The 22298-nt window shown below is 40.5% G+C and overlaps 1 protein-coding gene and 1 long non-coding RNA gene across 2 annotated transcripts; one reads left to right on the forward strand and one right to left on the reverse strand.

Annotated features, from left to right (window-relative positions):
* Positions 1 to 326: 326 nt before the first annotated feature.
* LOC149632441 (uncharacterized) lies at positions 327 to 1836 on the reverse strand. Its single transcript, XR_016373858.1, has 2 exons — positions 1321 to 1836; positions 327 to 1236 (listed from the first exon to the last, which is right to left on the reverse strand). It is a non-coding gene; the product is annotated as an uncharacterized LOC149632441 (long non-coding RNA).
* A 6183-nt stretch (positions 1837 to 8019) lies between these two features.
* Positions 8020 to 19877, forward strand: LOC149632442 (uncharacterized). The gene is made up of 2 exons (XM_089851070.1): positions 8020 to 8138; positions 18182 to 19877. The coding sequence occupies exon 2, from the start codon at positions 18182 to 18184 to the stop codon at positions 19238 to 19240; it is 1059 nt and encodes a 352-aa protein (XP_089707196.1). The 5' UTR covers positions 8020 to 8138; the 3' UTR covers positions 19241 to 19877.
* Positions 19878 to 22298: the final 2421 nt, after the last annotated feature.

The following is a 22298-nucleotide window of genomic DNA, read 5'->3' on the forward strand; positions in this document are numbered from 1 at the left end:
AGTGGTCCAAATGTCCTGAATTTTTAATAAGAGGTGTGTTACAATATAATCTATTATACTGAAAAGGATTCAAACTTTTAGAGTGGATAATTAGTTTAATAAAATTTAATTTTTGATGCCAAAATTTGAACGGGCTTCTATGGCGCGAGTAGCTTGCGTTGTGACGCGCGTGATCGAGTGGGCTATGCGTCGACCAAAGGATAGATGCATATAATAAGGAATGGCCAACGTTGATGTGTAATATACAGCCTGGCAACCCGGTATTTGTTTACCTCTGCGCCAAGTCAGCTGTCAAATGTTTATTACTTCTTCTACACGACTTAAAGTTTATTTATATATTTATTTATTTATTGAACACTGTTCGTGAAGCCAGCAGAGTGGCTTATGTACGAACAACAGATACAAAGTGAGATGTAAAAACAGATTAATTAATGAATATAGGGCAAAGAAACAGTGTAGTATAGTGAATGAGATTAAGTTGACTAACAGTATAAAAATTATAGGAACATAAGGGAGTAGAATAAACATTAATATGGGGGAATAATCAGAACCAAATAAAAAAATAAAAAAAAATAAAAATTGAACTAGTCGAGGAAAGAGCGAAAATGGTTCGAGAGTTTGCGCCGGAAAGTGGCTTGTTACATATTTAACATATACCAAAATTAATACCATTTAATTAAACAAAATAGTGTTATAAACATCTTTAAAAAAATGCAACCTCAAACAAACAGAGCTTTGTTCGTATATCGAAAATCCAGTAGCGTAAGTTTGAAACAATTTTTGGAAACGTACACTTCCGTCTAAGAAACATCTTTTCCCAATAATTTCAGAAACTTTTGACTTCTTTGAGCAGAACCACTGAACAGTGTTTTACATATTTAACATAAACCAAAATTAATATCATATAATTAAACATCGTGTTATAAACGACTTTAAAAAACTCTGCCTCAAATTGCCAGAGCTACGTTGGTATGTCGAAATTAAGAGAACATGTTTGAGATACAATGAACAGCAATGGGTTTACCTTTAATGTAGAATTTGAATTTAAATAAGGCGAATGTTAAATGTTAATAAATGAAAGAATCTATACAGTTCTGTTTGTCATAGTTTTCATTGAAAAGTTATGTCCAACGTTTAGTCAGCGGAGCGGAGCCGGAGGTTTCAACATTAAGGTGTAAAATTTACCTCTACAATGTGTCCCAGCTGTCACAAATAACACTATAGTAATTGATTGATCTACAAGTAAGATTAATAATTAATTTTTTTATAATTTATTTGAACCTACCGACAGTAATCGTAATGTCTGGCTTTTGAAATTACCAAAGTTGATGTTGCCCAATGCCTATACATTATTGCCTAACTATAACACTATTTTGACCGAGGCTTAGCGAAATTGCTTAATAATAAAAATACTCTGGTGATTTTAAAGTTTAAAAATAATTATAGTAAATTTCAATGAGGTTTTTGTTACGAAAATAATTAAAATCAGACCTATTTAGCCTCCATTTTAATTCCAATTAAAAAACTTTGGTTTTAAGCGCTTAAAGACGCGGGTGATCTAACGCCATGTTTTTCTTGCTTAAGTCCCCCTAACGGTGTGAATCACGACAAAAACGCCGTAAGTCCTGGTAAGTCCAACATAAAAAATTAGGAGTAAATTGCGTGTCTCTATCAGTGGTAAAACGCCGTAATTCCAATACCCAAAACAACGTAAGTCAAAGTATGTGTTAATAATGATAAAAATTAATACTTAAACTTAATTGATCTTTATGAAACTTGAAAAGTCAGTAGAATGAAGTGTTATCTTTCATTTAAAATGGTTCCCAAACGCAACGAATGAATAGTTTTCCTTATATGCCTTCTGAGAAAATGCTCTTTTTTATAAAATTCTCATGTTATGTCTATGGAAAAATATAGTATCTTTCGCCAAATGTCGGATTCATTTTATGGATTCTAAAACCACCCTTAGCAACTTTATTCTTTATAGAATTAACTATTTGATGGATCTTTTTGAAATTTTAACCACAAAATTAGGGCCCGAATTTCAGTTCACTGGCAAAATTTCAAAGCAGCAAACACAATACGAAAAAAGTTACGGCCAATCAAAGAGCCCTCCTTCAGCATTAGAGGCAGTATCAGGTCTTATCTAAGAGAGCGACCGCTCTCCTAGAATAAGAAATATAATTGAAAGTAACTTACATTCAACTAAATACTTTCTCTAACTTAGGTTACGTTCTAACCTAACATAGACTTTCAAGCTTTAACGGGCCTAATGTCGTCTGCTATTTCACGCGCCTGTTTTTTTAATTGGATATAGTTTCAATATTGGTCACGGCGTGGCGCTAGAGAGACTCTTGCCACTAGGAACTACACGCCCTATCTCCATTCCAGTCCATCTGTGTTTAATGGTCTTAGATGCAATTAACTGGCTCTTTAATAAGGCTCAGTTTTAAAATTTAGAAAAACTTCTGTAGCTCTTATTCTCGCCGATAAAAAGTACAAAATGTGTACTCGGCAGGATTTTTGTACATCAATTTGATGTTTTTATTTCAATCCGTGAAAACTGGCTCTTTAATGAAAGGCTCAGTTTAGAGGTACTTTGGCTCTCCTTATTTAATTTTGCCAAGAAAAACGTACAAAATTTGTACTTGGCTCAATTTTTCTACGAATTTTCTGATTCGATTAGAAAATTAACCGAAAATACTGTTGAAAACAGCTAACGCTTTTATCGCTTGTAATTAAAGCGTTTTGGACCACCTATTAAGAATCGTGTTTGGCTGAATCACGCTAAAAAGGCTTTTCAAAAGCTGTAAGACAACCTATACGAAAGCAACGTGCGGAAGTCCCAGACGCCAAACAGATTCTGACCGGAATAATTTTAGCGCTCTTCGGCGAGTGGTAGAGCAGAGACAATTATTGAAGGGAGTGGAAACTTTCGCTTTTAACATTGCATATGACGCTGGATCTCAAACGAGCGAGCGAGCCTAGAGTCAATTCTCAGGTTAACTCCGGTCACATGAAAGAACTACCGGAACTGGTCTGTAATTTCTGATCATGTGGTTTTTAGACCGTCTTTCAACTTAAGTTTTTATTCCCCAGTTGAATTCTCTCTGGTGGGAGAGCTTCGGAAAATATCATCCATAGTAAAATTCGTGGACGCTTCGCGCCATCTAGGTTTTCATCCGATAGAACGCTTTCACTTTTTATTTCTGTAAATCCCATTCAAGTATTCCCCCTAATAAACACAAGTGACTCAATGGTGAGAACAGAAATGAAAGTATATTTCATTAATTACTTTAATGACCATTAGAGTCGGGATTACTATAGTGTTTGGAAAATTAATAATTCGTTTTAATCCTGATTAGCTATTTAAATTTTATTAAAATTAAATTTCTTAGAATAGGCCAAAGAATCGCACCTCGCCATGAAAAATACAGATTTTTTCGAATCGCCCGCAGGAAAGATCCTATTTTATTATTGGTTTAAAAAATATATCTCACACTCGGCGGATGTCTAAGGGTGATTTGGGATAGTTTGAATTAGGATTACTTGAGAAAAAAAGTGGTAAATTACAGGGGTGAAAGAAGGTGTTTTTTTAAAATTATTACTACTTCTTTATATTCAAATAATGAAACGAATTAGTCTCGGATAATTAAAATATGTAAAGGGGCCTAAACTGACTAAAATAAAATTGAAGATATATTTCTCGCTAGCACTCCCGGCAATAAATAGGATGAAATTTGATGATTTGTTTCAATGAAGATTCTTATCGTGATTGTTGTGGTATTTTGAGACTAGCTTACTGCATTTTTTAAACCGATTAAAAAGTCGAATATTTATCATATCTGTATTTCGTTATTTTGAGGTTGCCAAAGGATGGAAATGCAAGTTTATCTCAATAATTAGTTTAATTAAAATTATTTTTCGTATCCGTTTTGCGTTAGGAGACCATGATAATTAAAATGAAAGCGTTAAAAGTTGGAAAAAATTGTCTTTTAGGGTGCCTAAGGGGGCTAAAACTTTAAATAATTATAAAAGATGTTGGGTAAGCCTTTTTAAATGATAATTACTCGTTCTAAATCGATTATTTTGATTAATTTGCTCGATTTTCGGGAATAAACTCGAAGTTGATCGACTGACTAAAGTACAGAATTTTTTGATTCGCCCGCCAGAAATATCCGGTTTGATTATTGGTTGACAAAATATATCATACTCAGCGGGTGCCTAAGAGTAGTTTGGGGTCGTATTAATAAGGATTACTTGAGATAATAAAGTGGAAAGTTACAGGGGGTGAAAGATGGTGTTTTTTTAAATTATACCACTTGTTTACATTGAAGAAATTAAATGAATTAGCCCGAGATAATTAAGAAACATAAAGGGGCCTAAGCTGACTAGAGTACAGAATTCTGGGCGGAGTTAAGTTGAAGATATTTTTGGTGCATGCACTGCCGGCATTTGTCGAGCCTTTATCGTATCAATTAGAGATGAATATTTATCATATTTGGCTTTCGTTGTTTTGAGGTTACCAATTCCAAAGGGTAGAAATGAAAGTTTTCCTCATTAATTAGTTTCATTACAATTATATTTGTAATCTATATTGTGTTAGGAGACATTGATCATTAAAATTTAAGCGTTTAAATTGTAATAATGGCCTTTTTAGGGTGTCTAAGGGTACGAAAATTTACAATTGGCGTTAAATAATTATAAAAGATGTTTAATAAGCCTTTTTCCATGATAATTACTCGTTCTAAATCGATTGTTTTAATTAATTTGATCGATTTGCGCGAAAAAAAACCCGTTATGATCGACTGACTAAAGTGCAGAATTTTTTGAATCGCCCGCCGGAAAGATCCGGTTTGATTATTGGTTGACAAAATATATCCTACTCAGCGGGTGCCTAAGGGTGGTTTGGATAGTTTTAATTAGGATTACTTGAGAAAATAAAGTGGTAAATTACAGGAGGTGAAAGAAGGTGTTTTTTTTATAATTATACTAATTCTTTATATTCAAATAATGAAACTAATTATTCTCGGATAATTAAAATATGCTGACTAAAGTACAGAATTGTGGGCGACGTTAAATTGAAGATATATTTCTCGGATGCACTCCCGGCATCTGTCGAGCCTTTATCGTAACGCAATATATATGATTACACTTAATGATTAGTTTTAATGAAGATTAGTATCGTGATTGATATGGTATTTGGAAACTAGCTTACTGTATTTTTTAAACCGATAAAAAAGTCGTTTATTTATCATACCTGGATTTCGTAATTTTGAGGTGGCCAAAAAATAAAAATAATCGTGTACCTCATTAATTAGTTTAATTACAATTATGTTTGGAATCGGTATTGTGTTACTCTTTTAGGAGACCTTAATGATTAAAATTTACGCGTTTAAAAGTACAGAATTTGTCAAGTGGCTGATGTTTTGAGGTTACCTAAGAATAGAAATACAAGTTTATTTATAATAATTAGTTTAATTACAAGTATGTTCGGGATTGGTTTGGTGTTCTGTAGCAAAATAATTTACTACATGTATTATTAAGCCTATATTATATTGATTTTTACCTCAAGTTATTTACTTCACCCTAGTTTAAATATAGTTCGTTTCTATGGGTTTTCAATAGGCCTCGTGATAAACATGTTTTTCACTCCACACTCAATGTAGTAGAATAGAAAGTAGTAAATGACTATAGCCTATCCTTTTCCCCTTTCACGTATTTATTTTCAAAACCACAAAAACTGCCATACCTAGGGCCATAGGAATTATTTACGGGTATTGTTATTTTGCATGCTATAGAAAGTATACCTTTAGAAAGTACGCTTTGCCTGTGCGATGCCAGTAGATAAAGATTAGACACGGTAACAAGTGCACGTGCAAAACCCTTTAAAATATTATCGAAAGGTCACAAGTGCACGTGCATCGCAAGAGAGAGAGAAACAAATCCTTTACAATATCATAGAAAGGTCACGAGTGCGGGTCGTGACCTAGCAAACACTCTGAGAGAGGTGGTCAACTCGAAAACCATAGAAAGAGGAAAGGGGTAAACAAGCGCCTCTTGTGGACTGGTTGATGATTGGCCAATAAGATCATCCGGAGGTCCTAGAAGCCCAAGAACCGACCAGATACCATAATATAAAAAAGCGAGATGAAGCGGCTAACAATAATCACTCTTGGAATTGGACTTGAACTCTTAAGTTCTTAATCGCTCGCTCCGGCCGGACACGACTACCTGACAATGCCGAGTTCCTGAACATAACCCTAAAAACCCAGCGCTGGTCGCCAACCTTTATCCGGGTTCCCGAAGGTTCCTTGCCGTCTGACCATGGTCCAACTGCCGTCACCAACTGCGAGCGGAATACCACAGTTCCTAAACTTCTAAAACTAGCCAAGATGACGCAACTACTCGCCACTCAACACCAAGACACCGCCTCCCTCTCTAACACGAAACAGTGATGAGTACTCATTAATTTAATTACCGTTAAAGACAATAACAGAACAATAATAGTAGATAATAATAGTATAAATAGTAGTAGATAAAACTGGCATCGTTAGCTTAGGGTTGCATGATATTTTGGGGGATTGTGTCGCGCCAAGTCTATTACTTTTGTCGCGTATATACGTAATCATTATGTCGCGTATATTATATATTGTTAGTTTTAAGTTAAGATATTAGTCCACTAGTTGTTAGGGACTAATTAAGACCAAAACATATGCGCATAGAAACACCGGCCAATAGAACGCCGAAATAGTAAATAGTAGCCCAATAATAGTTAATTCCTTATCTAAATAAATATGACTCACTAAGGTATGGCAAATTACGTTTCCGACTTACTTATTACAATCTAGTGTTAAATTTAAAACCCAACCTAATAATAGTAGTAGAATGTTAACGGGGAATAAGCGTTTAGTAGAAAAATACCGTTACCCCATCATGATTAGTTATTATAAAGGTTTATTTCAAATAATTCACACTTAATTAAGGAAAAAAACGCAAATCGGCCAATCAAACTAAAGTACAGAATTTTTCGAAACCCTGCTACGCAGCTTCAGCGCCTTCTGTCTCAAATTTCTCGAAGTACGCGCGTGCCTAAGGTTGATTTTAATAAAATATTGTTGAAAAAAACTTTAAAAGTTTAAAGAGGTGTTTTTAATAATATTATTAGTTAATTAGCTAAAACAACTTTCCGGGGATAATTAAAAATATAAAAGGGGCTTAAGCCGACTAAAGTACAGAATTGTGGGTGGAGTTAAGTGCCGTGAATGAAAATCGTTAATTTTTGAAGAATTTGTTGATTTGAATGATAAAATAGCTTAAATTCGTAACGTTTTAATAATTTTTTAACTATAATTTATTGTATTTTACTCCACATTGGTCTCCTTGGTGAAAAATGACGTTTAGGAGGAAGTTACCTCTACCGCCGTTTCAACCGACTGAAAATTTAGTGATTTCCGACCTTAGGCACATTCGCTTTTTTCTGTACTTAAGTCTTCCCCAATTATAACAGCGCTATCTAAAACCACAAAATCTACAGTTAAGCTTCAGAAGTATCATTTACAAGTCATGGATTAGGTTTACCCAACTTCGCTAGCCTTTCGCAGCGAACGAGGGAACACTATATTACCCCCAAAACTTTAACACATTCCCGAATTAACCCAAAATCAAAAATAGGAGAAATCTGATAGTAGGCTGCAGCGGCCTCACCTCTGAAGCCGTTGCAGACGATGATGGAGGGCTGAGCACCCTGGTCCACTTTTTGGACTATGTTCAGCCCGCCATCATCTAAGCTCCTCCTCCTTTCCTATCCCATCCAAAAAACCCCTGTTCCCAAACTCAAACCGAGACGAGAAGGAACGCCGGTTTGTTGTAATAAGTTAGTTCAAGTTTGGTTCTCGAACCATAAGTTCGCCTTTTGTTTTCTGCGGGTCAGATCCGCTTCGTCCCGAACGAGTTAGTTCGTGTTTTCCGCGGGACCAGGCACGGGTCCGTTTTTTGATTTATACGTAATTTCGCGAGCGAAAAGATTTGTATTCCGCGTGACATCGCGCCTCCAAAATTGGATCCTCACTTAAATATTTTCAACGTAAATATCGTTTCACTTTAATAAAGACTTTGTTCAAAAGATCAACCACAAGGTATGTTTTATTTTCCTCTGGTTTAATTCCCTTATGGGACGATAGTGACGATTTGAGTTAGGCCTACATAACTCCCCTTCGCTATCGGAAATTAGGGTCTTGTAGCGCGAATCCCCCTCCACGACCGGCCACATAGTTTTTCCCGGGGCGATCCGTTACAAATGGTGCCGTGCCCGTGGTTTTTGGGCCTCGGTCTCTTTTTCGGCGGGGTGCTCGGGCCCGATTCGTGAGCTTAGCTCCAGGTTGAAACGTGTTTAGACAGAAAGTCGCCATATTGGATCCCTATCTTCGCAAACATTCGAGAAGGATTTCCCGATTTTTATTTTGTTTCAAATTAAGGTAGGATTGCACTTTATCTAACTAACTCAACTAACAGCAGTTACTGACTAATTAGACCACGGGGAGTTCGGAAAAAATAGTAAAAAAATTCTAAACCCGCCGCAAGTTGGTCAAAAAAATTTTTGAAAATTTTAAAATTGCATGTACTTACCGCTATAGACTAAACGCATTACGCACTCAATCTTTCAAAATATGCCGGGGGGAGGGCAACTATAAGAACTTTAAGGACTCGCAACGGAAGTATAGCTATGGAATTTTTAAGACCTACGGAATTTAACAAAACCATTAATTTTTGGTACTGTGATCGTAAAGTAATCTGAGAAATTTTCAAAATATTGCGTAAAGAAAAATTAGAAATGCCAAAAATAAGGAAAAGGAGAATATAAGCGAGAATCGGCGAAAATTACATTAACGATATTTTAGTTTCTAAAAATAGCATTAAACTTTTGGGAAGTATTTAAAAGTTAACTAGGCCAAATCGCAAACAGAAATTTTGGAAAAGGTGGTAAATTAGCTAATAAGTAACCTAACCTAACCTTACGTTTAATACCTTTGAAATATATGGTATTCCTTCCCCGCTAAAACTGTCACTGAATCCGCTGGCCGCCCCTTAACGCCTCCCCTCGATTCGCGCCTCTTCCCGCCTCGCGGGTTGCCATGGAAACGAGAACTTACTGAGCAGAGACTCGTTGATTTTCAACGTGATTAGACGTGTTTTTTTGAAGAGGCTTTCTTGAGAGATAATTATTACTGCTGTCAAATTATATTTTCTGGGGGTTTATTAGGTTTAATTTCTAAATGGCTCATGCTAATTTGGAAAACGAGGCGTATGAAAACCCAAATTTTGGGAATGAGGAACATTTTTTTAAAATGGTTTCCTTGAAGAATTGGGGAGGGTTTTTTCCCGGGATGGATGATGGCCTAAAGGCGCGGTCAGAGAGGGATGCCATTGCCCTAGTACTTTCTTTGGAGCTTGTCCCGCGTCTTGAATCCTTCAATGAAGGAAAGACACCTTGCGGATGTGGGAATAAAAACGATGATGGGGAATTAAATGGATATCTTGTTGGGGTTGGCAATGCCCAAAGCCGATTTGGCTATTCAATAAGATGTTCCGCAGCCCAGTCTCGCGCTAACAAGCGCAAGGCCTTAAAAGCATCCAAAAAGAAGGTACCAGAGTATTTGGCGGTCGAGTGCACGAAGGCTTTCGTCCCCTCGAAAAACACCTGGTTTTACAATCAAAACCTGTCGGTTACCGACAATCTCTTCCTCGTGTTCCTGTGGGTTTCCAAAATGAGCGTGTCTGACGCTATAATCCACAGTGAATGTGCCAGCCATACCGTCGTGGACTACTTTTCCATGTGTCGCGAGGTGGCTGAGATTGTCATTTCGAACAGGGCCGACAAGGTGCAGATTGGAGGACCAGGATTGTTCGTAGAGGTGGACGAAACATACTTGCACTCTAGAAAGTACAACCGCGGGGCTCAATTGGCCGGAGAGACCATTTGTATCTTTGGTATCTATTGCAGAGATACGAAAGATGGTCTTTTTTTGAAGGTCAGGAATAAGTCCAGGGCCGTTTTGTGGACCCAAATGGCGAAATACATAGCTCCGGGGTCAGTGATAGTGTCAGATGGCGCCCCGATGTACATGAATTGTACTTTGATGGGATTTCGGGAGCATCTGACTGTTTTGCATAAGTATGAGTTCGTGAATTCGGAAGATTCACGTGCTCATACGAATAATATCGAAAACAGAAACCGACATTTGAAGGCGAGCATAAAGTCCTACAGAACTGACCGGGCGTTGAATAGTTATATGGCCACATATTGGTACAGGTGTCTTTTTTTCAAGGACCAAGATGGCAATTGGCTTCCTCCTGGAACCAACTTCCGTCGGTTCCTGGAAGACGTCAAGGCATGCTATCCTGGTCCAGGGAAAAAAGGCCTTGAACTAATTGAAATTGGCGTGTCGGAGGAAGAGTTGAACGCTCTGAATCCAGAGACACAGCCGGCGTTCCTTATTGGTGGTCAAACCGAAGAAAACACGGTTGAACTCAGCGATGAGTGAGGTCGGTTTTCTTCGTTTAAGGCTGTAGGCAAGGGGATTCAATATCCTGGGGAGTTTTCATTTGGCAGGCCCCCCTACCTATATACTGTCGACCTCAATGTCCTGAGGAGTTTTGATTTGGCAGGGCAATGAGGTCGACATTATATAGGTAGGGGGGCCTGACAAATGAAAACTCCCCAGGATATTGAAGCCGGCAGTAGGCAAGGGGACCTGCCATAAAAAAACTCTCCATGAGAAACGAAGTGTGGCCACCTCCAAGTGGTGTTTCTCGGGTAACGCTAAGTGCCACACATTACTGCATAACCATAAATATATTTGGAATTTCTAATTGTATTTAGTTCTTCCCTGGTAATTTAAAACCCTTTCCAAAATATCGCTGTTTGTGTTTAGATATTTCAAAAAGAATAAGACGCCTTTTTCAAAATATTGCTGTAAAATTTGACGCCTTTTCCAAAATATTGCGTTAAAATATGACGCTTTTTTCAAAATATTGCTGTAAAATTTGACGCCTTTTCCAAAATATTGCTGTAAAATTTGACGCCTTTTCCAAAATATTGCTGTAAAATTTGACGCCTTTTCCAAAATATTGCCGTAAAATATGACGCCTTTTCCAAAATATTGCCGTAAAATATGACGCCTTTTCCAAAATATTGCCGTAAAATATGACGCCTTTTCCAAAATATTGCCGTAAAATATGACGCCTTTTCCAAAATATTGCCGTAAAATATGACGCCTATTCCAAAATATTGCCGTAAAATATGACGCCTTTTCCAAAATATAGCTGTAAAACATGACGCCTTTTCCAAAATATTGCTGTAAAACATGACGCCTTTTCCAAAATATTGCCGTAAAATATGACGCCTTTTCCAAAATATTCCCGTAAAATATGACGCCTTTTCCAAAATATTGCCGTAAAATATGACGCCTTTTCCAAAATATTGCCGTAAAATATGACGCCTTTTCCAAAATATTGCTGTAAAACATGACGCCTATTCCAAAATATTGCCGTAAAATATGACGCCTTTTCCAAAATATTGCCGTAAAATATGACGCCTTTTCCAAAATATTGCCGTAAAATATGACGCCTTTTCCAAAATATTGCTGTAAAACATGACGCCTATTCCAAAATATTGCCGTAAAATATGACGCCTTTTCCAAAATATTGCTGTAAAACATGACGCCTTTTCCAAAATATTGCTGTAAAACATGACGCCTTTTCCAAAATATTGCCGTAAAATATGACGCCTTTTCCAAAATATTGCCGTAAAATATGACGCCTTTTCCAAAATATTGCCGTAAAATATGACGCCTTTTCCAAAATATTGCCGTAAAATATGACGCCTTTTCCAAAATATTGCCGTAAAAAATATGACGCCTTTTCCAAAATATTGCCGTAAAATATGACGCCTTTTCCAAAATATTGCCGTAAAATATGACGCCTTTTCCAAAATATTGCTGTAAAACATGACGCCTTTTCCAAAATATTGCTGTAATATATGACGCCTTTTCCAAAATATTGCTGTAAAATATGACGCCTTTTCCAAATATTACCATTAATTTCCAAATAATACGCGTAATTTTCCATAATTTTTCCTTTACGTTCATTTGCTTTACGTTCATTTGCTTCCCAAATTATTTGAAGCCTCTTGCAAAAACTAGATGATTACTTTATTTACAACCCAAATAGAACCTTTTCTGAAATATTTCTCAACTAAAATCCGCCTTTTCCAAAATTTTGATGCTTACTTCTTTTACAACTCAAAAAAAAATGAGACCTTTTCCTAATTTTTTTCTCAATTAAAATCCACCTTTTCTAATATTATTAGCATAAATCTCATAATTTTTGTAGATTTACCTTTTCTTAGTAAGATCTAGAATAAGCTATAACACTATTTTCGTCGCGAGTCCATTTGGTAAGATCGAGCTCGGCTGCAGACGACGGAGTTTGGTTTTTCTGGATTTCTCGGGGCCCGGGGTTATGGTAAATACATGCAATTTTAAAATTTTCAAAAATTTTTTTAACCAACTTGCGGCGGGTTTAGAATTTTTTTACTATTTTTTCCGAACTCCCCGTGGTCTAATTAGTCAGTAACTACTGTTAGTTGAGTTAGTTAGATAAAGTGCAATCCTACCCAAATGAAGTTATAGATTATTACTGCTATCATGGATTTAAATTGAATTAATTATTTTTGGAATTAACGGCGTGTTAAATCGTATTCTTTTCGGGATAAATATTTTTGAATAAATTATTTTATGAATTAAATGAACACTCCCGAATCGTTCCCAAATTTAAATTTATACCGTGAAAGACGCGATACTGAGTCTACTTCAACTCAAGATAATAATTCGGACTCCTCAGAATCAACATTACCGTTAGCTAAGCCTAACCTACAAGTACTCACAAGTACTCACAAGTACCTACAAGTACTCACAAGTACCTACAAGTACCTACAAGTACCTACAAGTACTCACAAGTACTCACAAGTACCTACAAACACCGACAAGCACCCACAAGTACATACCTACAAGCACCCACAAGTACCTACAAGCACCCTCAAGTACCTACAAACACCCATAAGTACCCGGGGCAAGTACCGACAAGCACCCACAAGTACCTACAAGCACCCACAAGTACCTACAAGCACCCACAAGTACCTACAAGCACCCACAAGTACCTACAAGCACCCAAAAGTACCCACAAGCACTCACAAGTACCCACAAGCACTCACAAGTACCCACAAGCACTCACAAGTACCCACAAGCACTCACAAGTACCCACAAGCACTCACAAGTACCCACAAGCACTCACAAGTACCCACAAGTACCTACGAGTACCCACAAGTACCTACGAGTACCCACAAGTACCTACGAGTACCCACAAGTACCTACGAGTACCCACAAGTACCTACGAGCACCCACAAGTACCTACGAGCACCCACAAGTACCTACAAGTACCCACAAGTACCTACAAGTACCCACAAGTACCTACAAGTACCCACAAGTACCTACAAGTACCCACAAGTACCTACAAGCACCCACAAGTACCTACAAGCACCCACAAGTACCTACAAGCACCCACAAGTACCTACAAACACCCACAAGTACCTATAAACACCCACAAGTACCTATAAACACCCATAAGTACCTACAAGCACCCACAAGTACCTACAAGCACCCACAAGTACCTATAAACACCCACAAGCACCCACAAGTACCTACAATCTTCCACAAGTACCCGGGGCAAGCATCTACAAGTACCCTGGGCAAGCACCCCGGGAAAGTACCCACACGCACCTACAAGCACCTACAAGTACCCACAAGTACCCACAAGTACTCACAAGCACTCACAAGTACCCACAAGCACTCACAAGTACCCACAAGTACCTACAAGCACCCACAAGTACCTACAAACACCCACAAGCACCTACAAGTACCCACAAGAACCCACAAGTACCTACAAGTACCTACAAGCACCCACAAGTACCTACAAGCACCCACAAGCACCCACAAGTACCCACAAGAACCCACAAGAACCCACAAGTACCTACAAGAACCCACAAGTACCTACAAGCACCCACAAGTACCTACAAGCACCCACAAGTACCTACAAGCACCCACAAGTACCTACAAGCACCCACAAGCACCTACAAGTACCCACAAGCACCTACAAGTACCCACAAGTACCTACAACAACCTGGATCACGCGACTCGCGGACGCAGGCTGCTCGCGCTATTGGTTCAACTTCCACAGAATGAAGAAAACTGAAAATGTCAACATAACTTGTTATCAGGCACAAAGCTAGGCCCTCCCTTGTTCTCAATCTGGTTGAAAATTGACGAAATGGGTATCAGCGCGCTAACAGGTTAACCTGACGTTTAACTCAAGAGCCGTACTTCCGTAATTAACTAAAACTAACATACTTAGACTTAATTGTTTTTCATGCTACTTGCAAAAGGCACACCCTGAATACTTAATTGTTAAATTAAGAGTATTCCGAAAAGTAACTTCGCTCTAGTTTTTCAGTTAGAGGTGGCTAAATATCATGAAAAACCCCATGTTAATCTCCATAGGAAAATTGGTAAAAGCATGTGATTTTTGCTTTAACGTTACAAAAGAGTATCAAGTCATACCGGCCCTGTAGAATACCTCACTATTCAAAACTAGCCACTCCACTCAATAAATTGAAGAAGAAAGGCGTCAAGTTCACATGGGGTCCTGATCAAGAGGAATCTTTTCAGAAGATAAAAGAAGCCATCTGCAGTTCACCACCATTGGCCGCGTATAAACCAGATGCGCCGAGCATATTGACAACAGATGCATCAGACGCCGGCTTGGGCGCGATGTTATCTCAAGTCCAAGATGGAAGAGAAGTTCCAATCGCGTATGCGAGCCGAAATCTTCGAAATGCGGAATCCAAATACAGTACTTCAGAAAAGGAATGTCTAGCAATTTATTGGGCCATCGGACATTTCCGCCCTTACTTGGAAAGCAAACCTTTTACAGTCGTAACAGATCATAAGGCGTTACAGTGGCTATTTGGACTCAAAGAACCAAACTCGAAACTTGTCAGATGGGCAATGTATCTTCAGACGTTCGATTTCAAGGTTCAACATAAGAAGGGAGTCGAAAACGTCGTAGCCGACGCCCTCTCACGAGCTCCAATAGGACTGTTCGCCATGTCGATAGCCTCCATCATGGAAGAAGACAATCAGATCACGTCATCGGAAGAATCGACCACACCATCGGATCATTCACACGTCGCGTATATTTTACCACCTTACCCTCACGCAAATTTTCATATCTTCGATCGCGACGATATTATCACCGCTCAAGGAGAAGATCCTGTTATTCGCGCAATCATAGAACAATTGCGACAAGAAAATCCTCCGGACAACGCAGATTACGAAATGGTAAACAACCTCGTGTACCGCAAAGCGTCAGGAGTTCGTCCAGCGAGGATCTATCTACTAAAATCCCTCAGAAGAGAAGCCTTAAGACTCTTACATGATCATCCTCTATCTGCCCATAGAGGAAAATACAAAACAAGTGAAAAAGTAGGACACAGATACTGGTGGCCCGATCTTGACAAAGACGTCACACGATACGTCAGAGAATGTGTTCTTTGCCAACAGTACAAGATCAGTAACCGTAGGACCCCTGGCCTTATGATATCTACAGTTCCGACTGGACCATTCGACAAAATCGGAGTTGATATCATGGGACCCTTTCCGATCAGCAGGAGAGGATACCGATTTCTTCTTGTCTTTACGGATTACATGACCAAATTCGTGGAATTAGTCCCATTAAAAAGAATAACAGCCGACGCATGTGCCCTCGCATTGAAGAACTTTGTATGTCGATGGGGAGCTCCGAAACAAATCCTTAGCAACACGTGCAAATTATTCAACATTGGACCGATTCATACATCGCCATACCACCCTCAGTCGAACATCACGGAGCGGGTGAACCGAGTCCTTGGAGAAACCATCTCCATATACGTTGAAAATAATCACCGAACGTGGGATGAAACTCTGAACGCCCTTGCGTTCGCGATAAACTCAGCGCCCCATGAAACGACCAAAAGATCTCCCTTTTATTTAAACATGGGACGAGAACCGAGACTCCCATGGGACATCGACATAGGGATGCCCATCGAGGAATTTGAAGATCGTTCGGAGACCCTGAAAACTTTGAAGGATCAATGGAAATTTACTAAGACTTTCTCGAAATTGGCTCAAGCCAAGCAGAAAAAATACTATGATCTCAGACGAGAAGATCTCGAATTCGACATTGGGACCATCGTTTGGAAATTGACTCACCCTCTGTCTAACGCAAACTTGGGACGAATGGCCAAGTTATGTCCAAAGTGGACAGGTCCCTACAAGATCATCGAGAAGAGGAGTCCGCTAGTCTATGTCCTAGAAGACATGATCTCGGGACAAAAGACCGGCCCAATTAATATGTCTCAGCTCAAATTGTACCAAACTCCTGAAGTACCGTTAGAGGGAATCGAAGGGACGCCTTCTCCAGGAGAAGAGTCGGGACAACCAGCCGAAATTTACAAAACCACTGAAGACCCTATCCAGAGAAATGAAAACCCACAACCCGAAGCAGTTACCTCCCCACGGAGACCCAGAGCGCCAGCTCCAGAAAGAGTACCACCTCCAATTGTAACGCAAGAAGACCAAAACGCGGAACTCATTCAGGAAAATGAAAATACTGTCCCGAAGGAACCTTTTCCTCCAGTAAGAGAAACCAACACGCCGCCTCCGGACGGAACACTTCCCCAAGAAGTACCCTAGGAAAGATCCCAACCATCCTCAGAGTCCTTCGAGGAAGTTGTTGAAATGATCGGACCTTTCCGATTTGTGGATAAGATACCGAAAACGAGATCGAAAGAAGTCCAACCAACGGCAGAAATCCGACCCACGGACGAAGTCCGCCCAACGGAAGAAGTCCGACCCACAGAGGAAGGTCGAGAGAATATAGTCAGTCCAGAAGTGACACAACCGACAGACGCCTCATTGACTCCAGAACCACAAATACAATTGGACCCTACAAAACCGGAACGAGAAAAAAGGGAACACCCGACTACGTCAACAACCGAAGACATTAAACCTAAGAAAAAGACCCTCCGAAAATTGAGTACTTCGACGGATGTCGACCGAATAACGGAACCGGAACAGGAAAAGAGAGGTTTTACAACCCCTTTGTCCATCGCTCCGGAACCAACTCCAAGACCTACACGGTAAATGATGAGTAGCAGTATCTCAAGTGACGAGCCAGAGATCCACGATCCCCGCAAAAGAAGTCACCCCCCTACCTCATCTTCAGTCATTGGAAGGAGAAAGAAACCACTGCGAAAAGTATCGAGCAGTAAAAGCACGTCGTCAAAAGAACCGTCCCTCTCGCGTCCCCAAGCTGAAAGACGAAGAGAATTGCGTCTGCCAGACCACCTCAGTTCGTCATCAGAAGATATAGACCGAAAGGAAGACAGATAACAACGAATAAAGCGCATGAGAGCTACGAAGACTAGTTCATCGACAAAGCCAGTGAAAAAGACGCCGAAGTTCCATACCATATCCACTAGTCCGGAAGGGGAAGCCCCTCTTCCGTTAAATGAACCAAGTTCGAATAAGTCAGAAGCCCCGAAACCTAACCCTTTAGTTCCTATGGATGAACTGTCCGAAGCCACGAGTACTGGAGAAGATATGCACTCTCCCGACTCTCCAGCGATTGCAGAACAGTTTCCGACAAATTATGAGAAGCCATTCAAGAAAGGATGGGTTCTCGAGCTGTGTTATAGACACACCGTACAACCCGGCAAAGTAGATCTAGATATATACTATTATCCACCGGGAGGAAAGAAGCGCAGGAAACGTTCGACAAATGAAGTTGCTCAGTACCTACGCATAAACAACATTACGAACTTAGACCCGATAGACTTCTGTTTTAAGCGAAAACCAATTGCAAGACCACCTTGGGAAAGGGTTCGACTAGCTCACCCGAGGCGGTTGGCACCCACAGCTGTTTAATCAGAACAACGTGTTCCTACCATTGCGATTCGTCACACTCGATCCCAATGGGAACCCTTCTTATATCCCTATGGGACTCTTTTTAATTCTTTTCTTTTTAGATGGCTACCCCTCCTCCTCTATACTGGAGAGTAGCTCCTCGTAAACAACGAGGCCGGATGTCCACAGTCGCACCTGAGGATTTCCTATTACGTCCAATCCCCAGAGAGCATCCAATTGTTTCATTCCCTGTCACCCACTCGTTCGGCTCACTTTCCCGTGAGGAAGAACCGACGCCCGCCGAACAAGTCCGTCCTCCTCGGATCGCGCCTCCGGTTCCGGAACCAGACATTCTGCTTCTACACGACGAAAACGAGGATCTGGGACATGACCTTCAGCAAGACCCCGTTCGCCCTGACCCAACGGGCTCGGACAGATACCCCACACGCCCTCGTCAAATTTACCTGCCGGACGCGCTCCCAGGCCAAGACGGGCCAGGACAAGATCAAGCGGCCGCTGCCGAAGAGATCCCAAGGCGCACATTAGACGAAATAATGTTTGAGATCGCCCTCCTCTATCCGGCCCCACTGCCTGTGGTTCCACGAGTGGATCTTTCGATCCCACAGGAGGCCGAACCACCTCAACCCGATCTCGCCAATACAGTCCCCAAGGTTGTTGCCCAGGATCCCGAAAATTTTCCCCCTCTCGCTGACGTCCCACAACAGGACCCGCCTATAGTGGACGCCCCACGACCCCTCACGCCTGACCTAGTGCAAGAACCTGAGCCCGAGCAGGAACCGATATCAGACCTCGTCGACGCAGATGTCCCACGACCGCCAAAGCCATTTCCGCTCAGATCTCAGGCCTACCGGGATTACGAGGACTATGGCCCCCTTCCCAGGACAGGCTATACCAATTTGATGAATATGATAAACTGTTCCTCGAGGAGCTACCATATCTCCAGGAACCTCCGAAAGATCGGGACCTGTTCCCCGTTGCGTGGGAGGGGATCCCCAACGGCATTGCCATCCGCCTTTATCCAGTTCATCCGGACGGGTATCCAATTTTGCGCCGTCCAAGCGCGACTTACGTATGCCAAGCATGCGCAGCAGTCGGACGTCATTTATCTTCGCTCTGCCCCCGGAAGTTCATATTACGGGACCGACATCATGGAAACATGAAAACACGAATACACCCCGATTGAACATTCGCCTTATATCCATTACGTGCCTTTTTTTTCCCGCTATCCTTTTCTCTTTTCTCTTCCTATTTCCCTGCTTTCTTCTCCATCCTCTCCTTCTTTTCCGAGGGGGTGCATGCAGCGGCCTCACCCCTGAAGCCGTTGCAGACGATGATGGAGGGCTGAGCACCCTGGTCCACTTTTTGGACTATGTTCAGCCCGCCATCATCTAAGCTCCTCCTCCTTTCCTATCCCATCCAAAAAACCCCTGTTCCCAAACTCAAACCGAGACGAGAAGGAACGCCGGTTTGTTGTAATAAGTTAGTTCAAGTTTGGTTCTCGAACCATAAGTTTGCCTTTTGTTTTCTGCGGGTCAGATCCGCTTCGTCCCGAACGAGTTGGTTCGTGTTTTCCGCGGGACCAGGCACGGGTCCGTTTTTAGATTTATACGTAATTTCGCGAGCGAAAAGATTTGTATTCCGCGTGACATCGCGCCTCCAAAATTGGATCCTCACTTAAATATTTTCAACGTAAATATCGTTTCACTTTAATAAACACTTTGTTCAAAAGATCAACCACAAGGTATGTTTTATTTTCCTCTGGTTTAATTCCCTTATGGGACGATAGTGATGATTTGAGTTAGGCCTACATAACTCCCCTTCGCTATCGGAAATTAGGGTCTTGTAGCGCGAATCCCCCTCCACGACCGGCCACATAGTTTTTCCCGGGGCGATCCGTTACAAGGCATTAAAAATCCAATCAGAAATGAAAAAGCGTGTTGAGATAAAGAACTGTTTATTAAGAATACAAAAAAAGGATGCGCGAGAGAGTGTGATACAGAAAAAAACGCGAGACTCGCAAGTCTCCTAAAATGGCTATGGCCTATTTCAAACACCTGCTAACAAAATCATCCTATACGTCGTCTGCTAAAATATTCTAAATGGCTTCGAGCTTTGGCTTCGGTTTTTGGGGGTAAAATAGTGTCGGAGGGGATAATAGAACCTTTACAATTTAACTATATCTAGGGCGATAACTGACTCACGGGAAGGGCCGGAAATAAGAAAAATTTGTCATAGGACAAGTGTCCAGTGACCCCCTGTTTGAATGGAAAATTATAGGATTTTGTCCACTGAAGTGTGCAAAAATAGTGTCGCTTCTCCACGGCCAAGCTCTCAAAACATCGGAAAATGTATTGGTCAAACTGTACAGTGACCCCCTTAAACTTGTAAAAAAATTATAGGACATTTTAAAATTTTATTGGACAATGTCCAGTGTCCTGCGCTTATTTCCGGCCCTGCTCACGGGCCGTGATGGCCACTGATGGGGAAACAATTCGTGTGTAATGGGATACGTTATCTTCCCTGGAGGTTTCATATTAATTTATAGTAAAAGAATCAAAGAAGTGAGAATTGAATAGAAACTTTCATTTTTTGAAACCTGCATCGAAAACCGTTAAAATATGTCAGTAGCAATTAAAACCATAATCCAAAAGGCATGATAGACGAGAAGTGTAATGCTTTTCTAGGTAATGTGTCTTATCCCTTCTATAATACTCCTGCTTTGGCAAGCACGCTGACAAAATCGCCATTCCCCGGTTCTCGCCTCTCTCTCTCTCAGAGTCTCTCTCTAGTCTCTACGTTACTCAGCAATAATTTCTTCGTATCCACTTCTTGGAAGACCGCGGGGCAGGGTGGTACTCCAAAGTCACCGTCCCGCTTAACATGGGTTGAAATTAGGTTATATTGTAATGAAAGTGACATTAAGTTGATTAAATTCAATTGAAGTAAAAGTATGAAGTTCCGAGAGAAGTGCGGACTTTTTTGAGGAGCCTTAATGCGCTCTCGGAACGTAAATACAGCTTTCTTAGTTAGAACAGAGAAACCTTTGTTGCCCGAAGTTGTCGATGGAAGATTAAATATCCTAAAATTATGTGTAAAAACATTGACTACTGTAGAACGAATAGGAGGCTGTGAAACAACGAAAGCTTTTTCGTAAGGATTTATGGCATTAATTCTTAATATTTTTTAAATATTTCAATATCGTAGTATGGTAAGTTAAGGTTTGGCTTTGTAAGCCACGTCAGACTTCTCCCTTCCAATTTGATTGAAAAATATAAATTGCGATTTGAAATCTTTGTTTCTTGGCGATGTTTTTTGTGAGAAGACATGTTTGAGATATAAGGATTTGAATAGTTTTTGATATTGCAAATAAATAGGAATTTAATCTAGTTTAGGTATATATATCTTGAATTGGAAATAATAGAAATATCTTGGACTCGAAATTGGTTTTGAAAAAAGTAAACATCTGGGGTTTGAAACGTACCGTTGGGGTCTTCAAATATCTGGAATTTGAAACGTGCCGTTGGGAGCAGCAAATATCTGGGATTTTGTGGCTACAAATATTTGGGATTTGAAACGTGCCCTTGGGGACTGCAAATATCTGGGATTTGAAACGTGCCGTTGGGGGCAGCAAATATCTGGGATTTGAAACGTGCCGTTGGGGGCTGCAAATATCTGGGATTTGAAACGTGCCGTTGGGGGCAGCAAATATTTGGGATTTGAAACGTGCCGTTGGGGGCACCAAATATCTGGGATTTGAAACGTGCCCTTGGGGACTGCAAATATCTGGGATTTGAAACGTGCCGTTGGGGGCAGCAAATATCTGGGATTTGAAACGTGCCTTTTGGGACTGCAAATATCTGGGATTTGAAACGTGCCGTTGGGGGCTGCAAATATTTTCGATTTGAAACGTGCCGTTGGGGGCACCAAATATCTGGGATTTGAAACGTGCCGTTGGGGGCACCAAATATCTGGGATTTGAAACGTGCCGTTGGGGGCAGCAAATATCTGGGATTTGAAACGTGCCGTTGGGGGCTGCAAATATCTGGGATTTGAAACGTGCCGTTGGGGGCTGCAAATATTTGGGATTTGAAACGTGCCGTTGGGGGCACCAAATATCTGGGATTTGAAACGTGTCCTTGGGGACTGCAAATATCTGGGATTTGAAACGTGCCGTTGGGGGCACCAAATATCTGGGATTTGAAACGTGCCGTTGGGGCC

The sequence above is a fragment of the Phalangium opilio genome, unplaced genomic scaffold (genome assembly GCF_054372755.1).
Source record: "Phalangium opilio isolate 3A_F unplaced genomic scaffold, DU_Popi_V2 ptg000100l_1, whole genome shotgun sequence".
In the NCBI taxonomy this organism is placed as follows: Eukaryota; Metazoa; Arthropoda; class Arachnida; order Opiliones; family Phalangiidae; genus Phalangium; species Phalangium opilio.

What these genes read in the sequence shown, in the direction of transcription:
- LOC149632442 (XM_089851070.1), top strand. Translation starts at nt 18,182, where the DNA reads ATGGCTACCCCTCCTCCTCTATACTGGAGAGTAGCTCCTCGTAAACAA.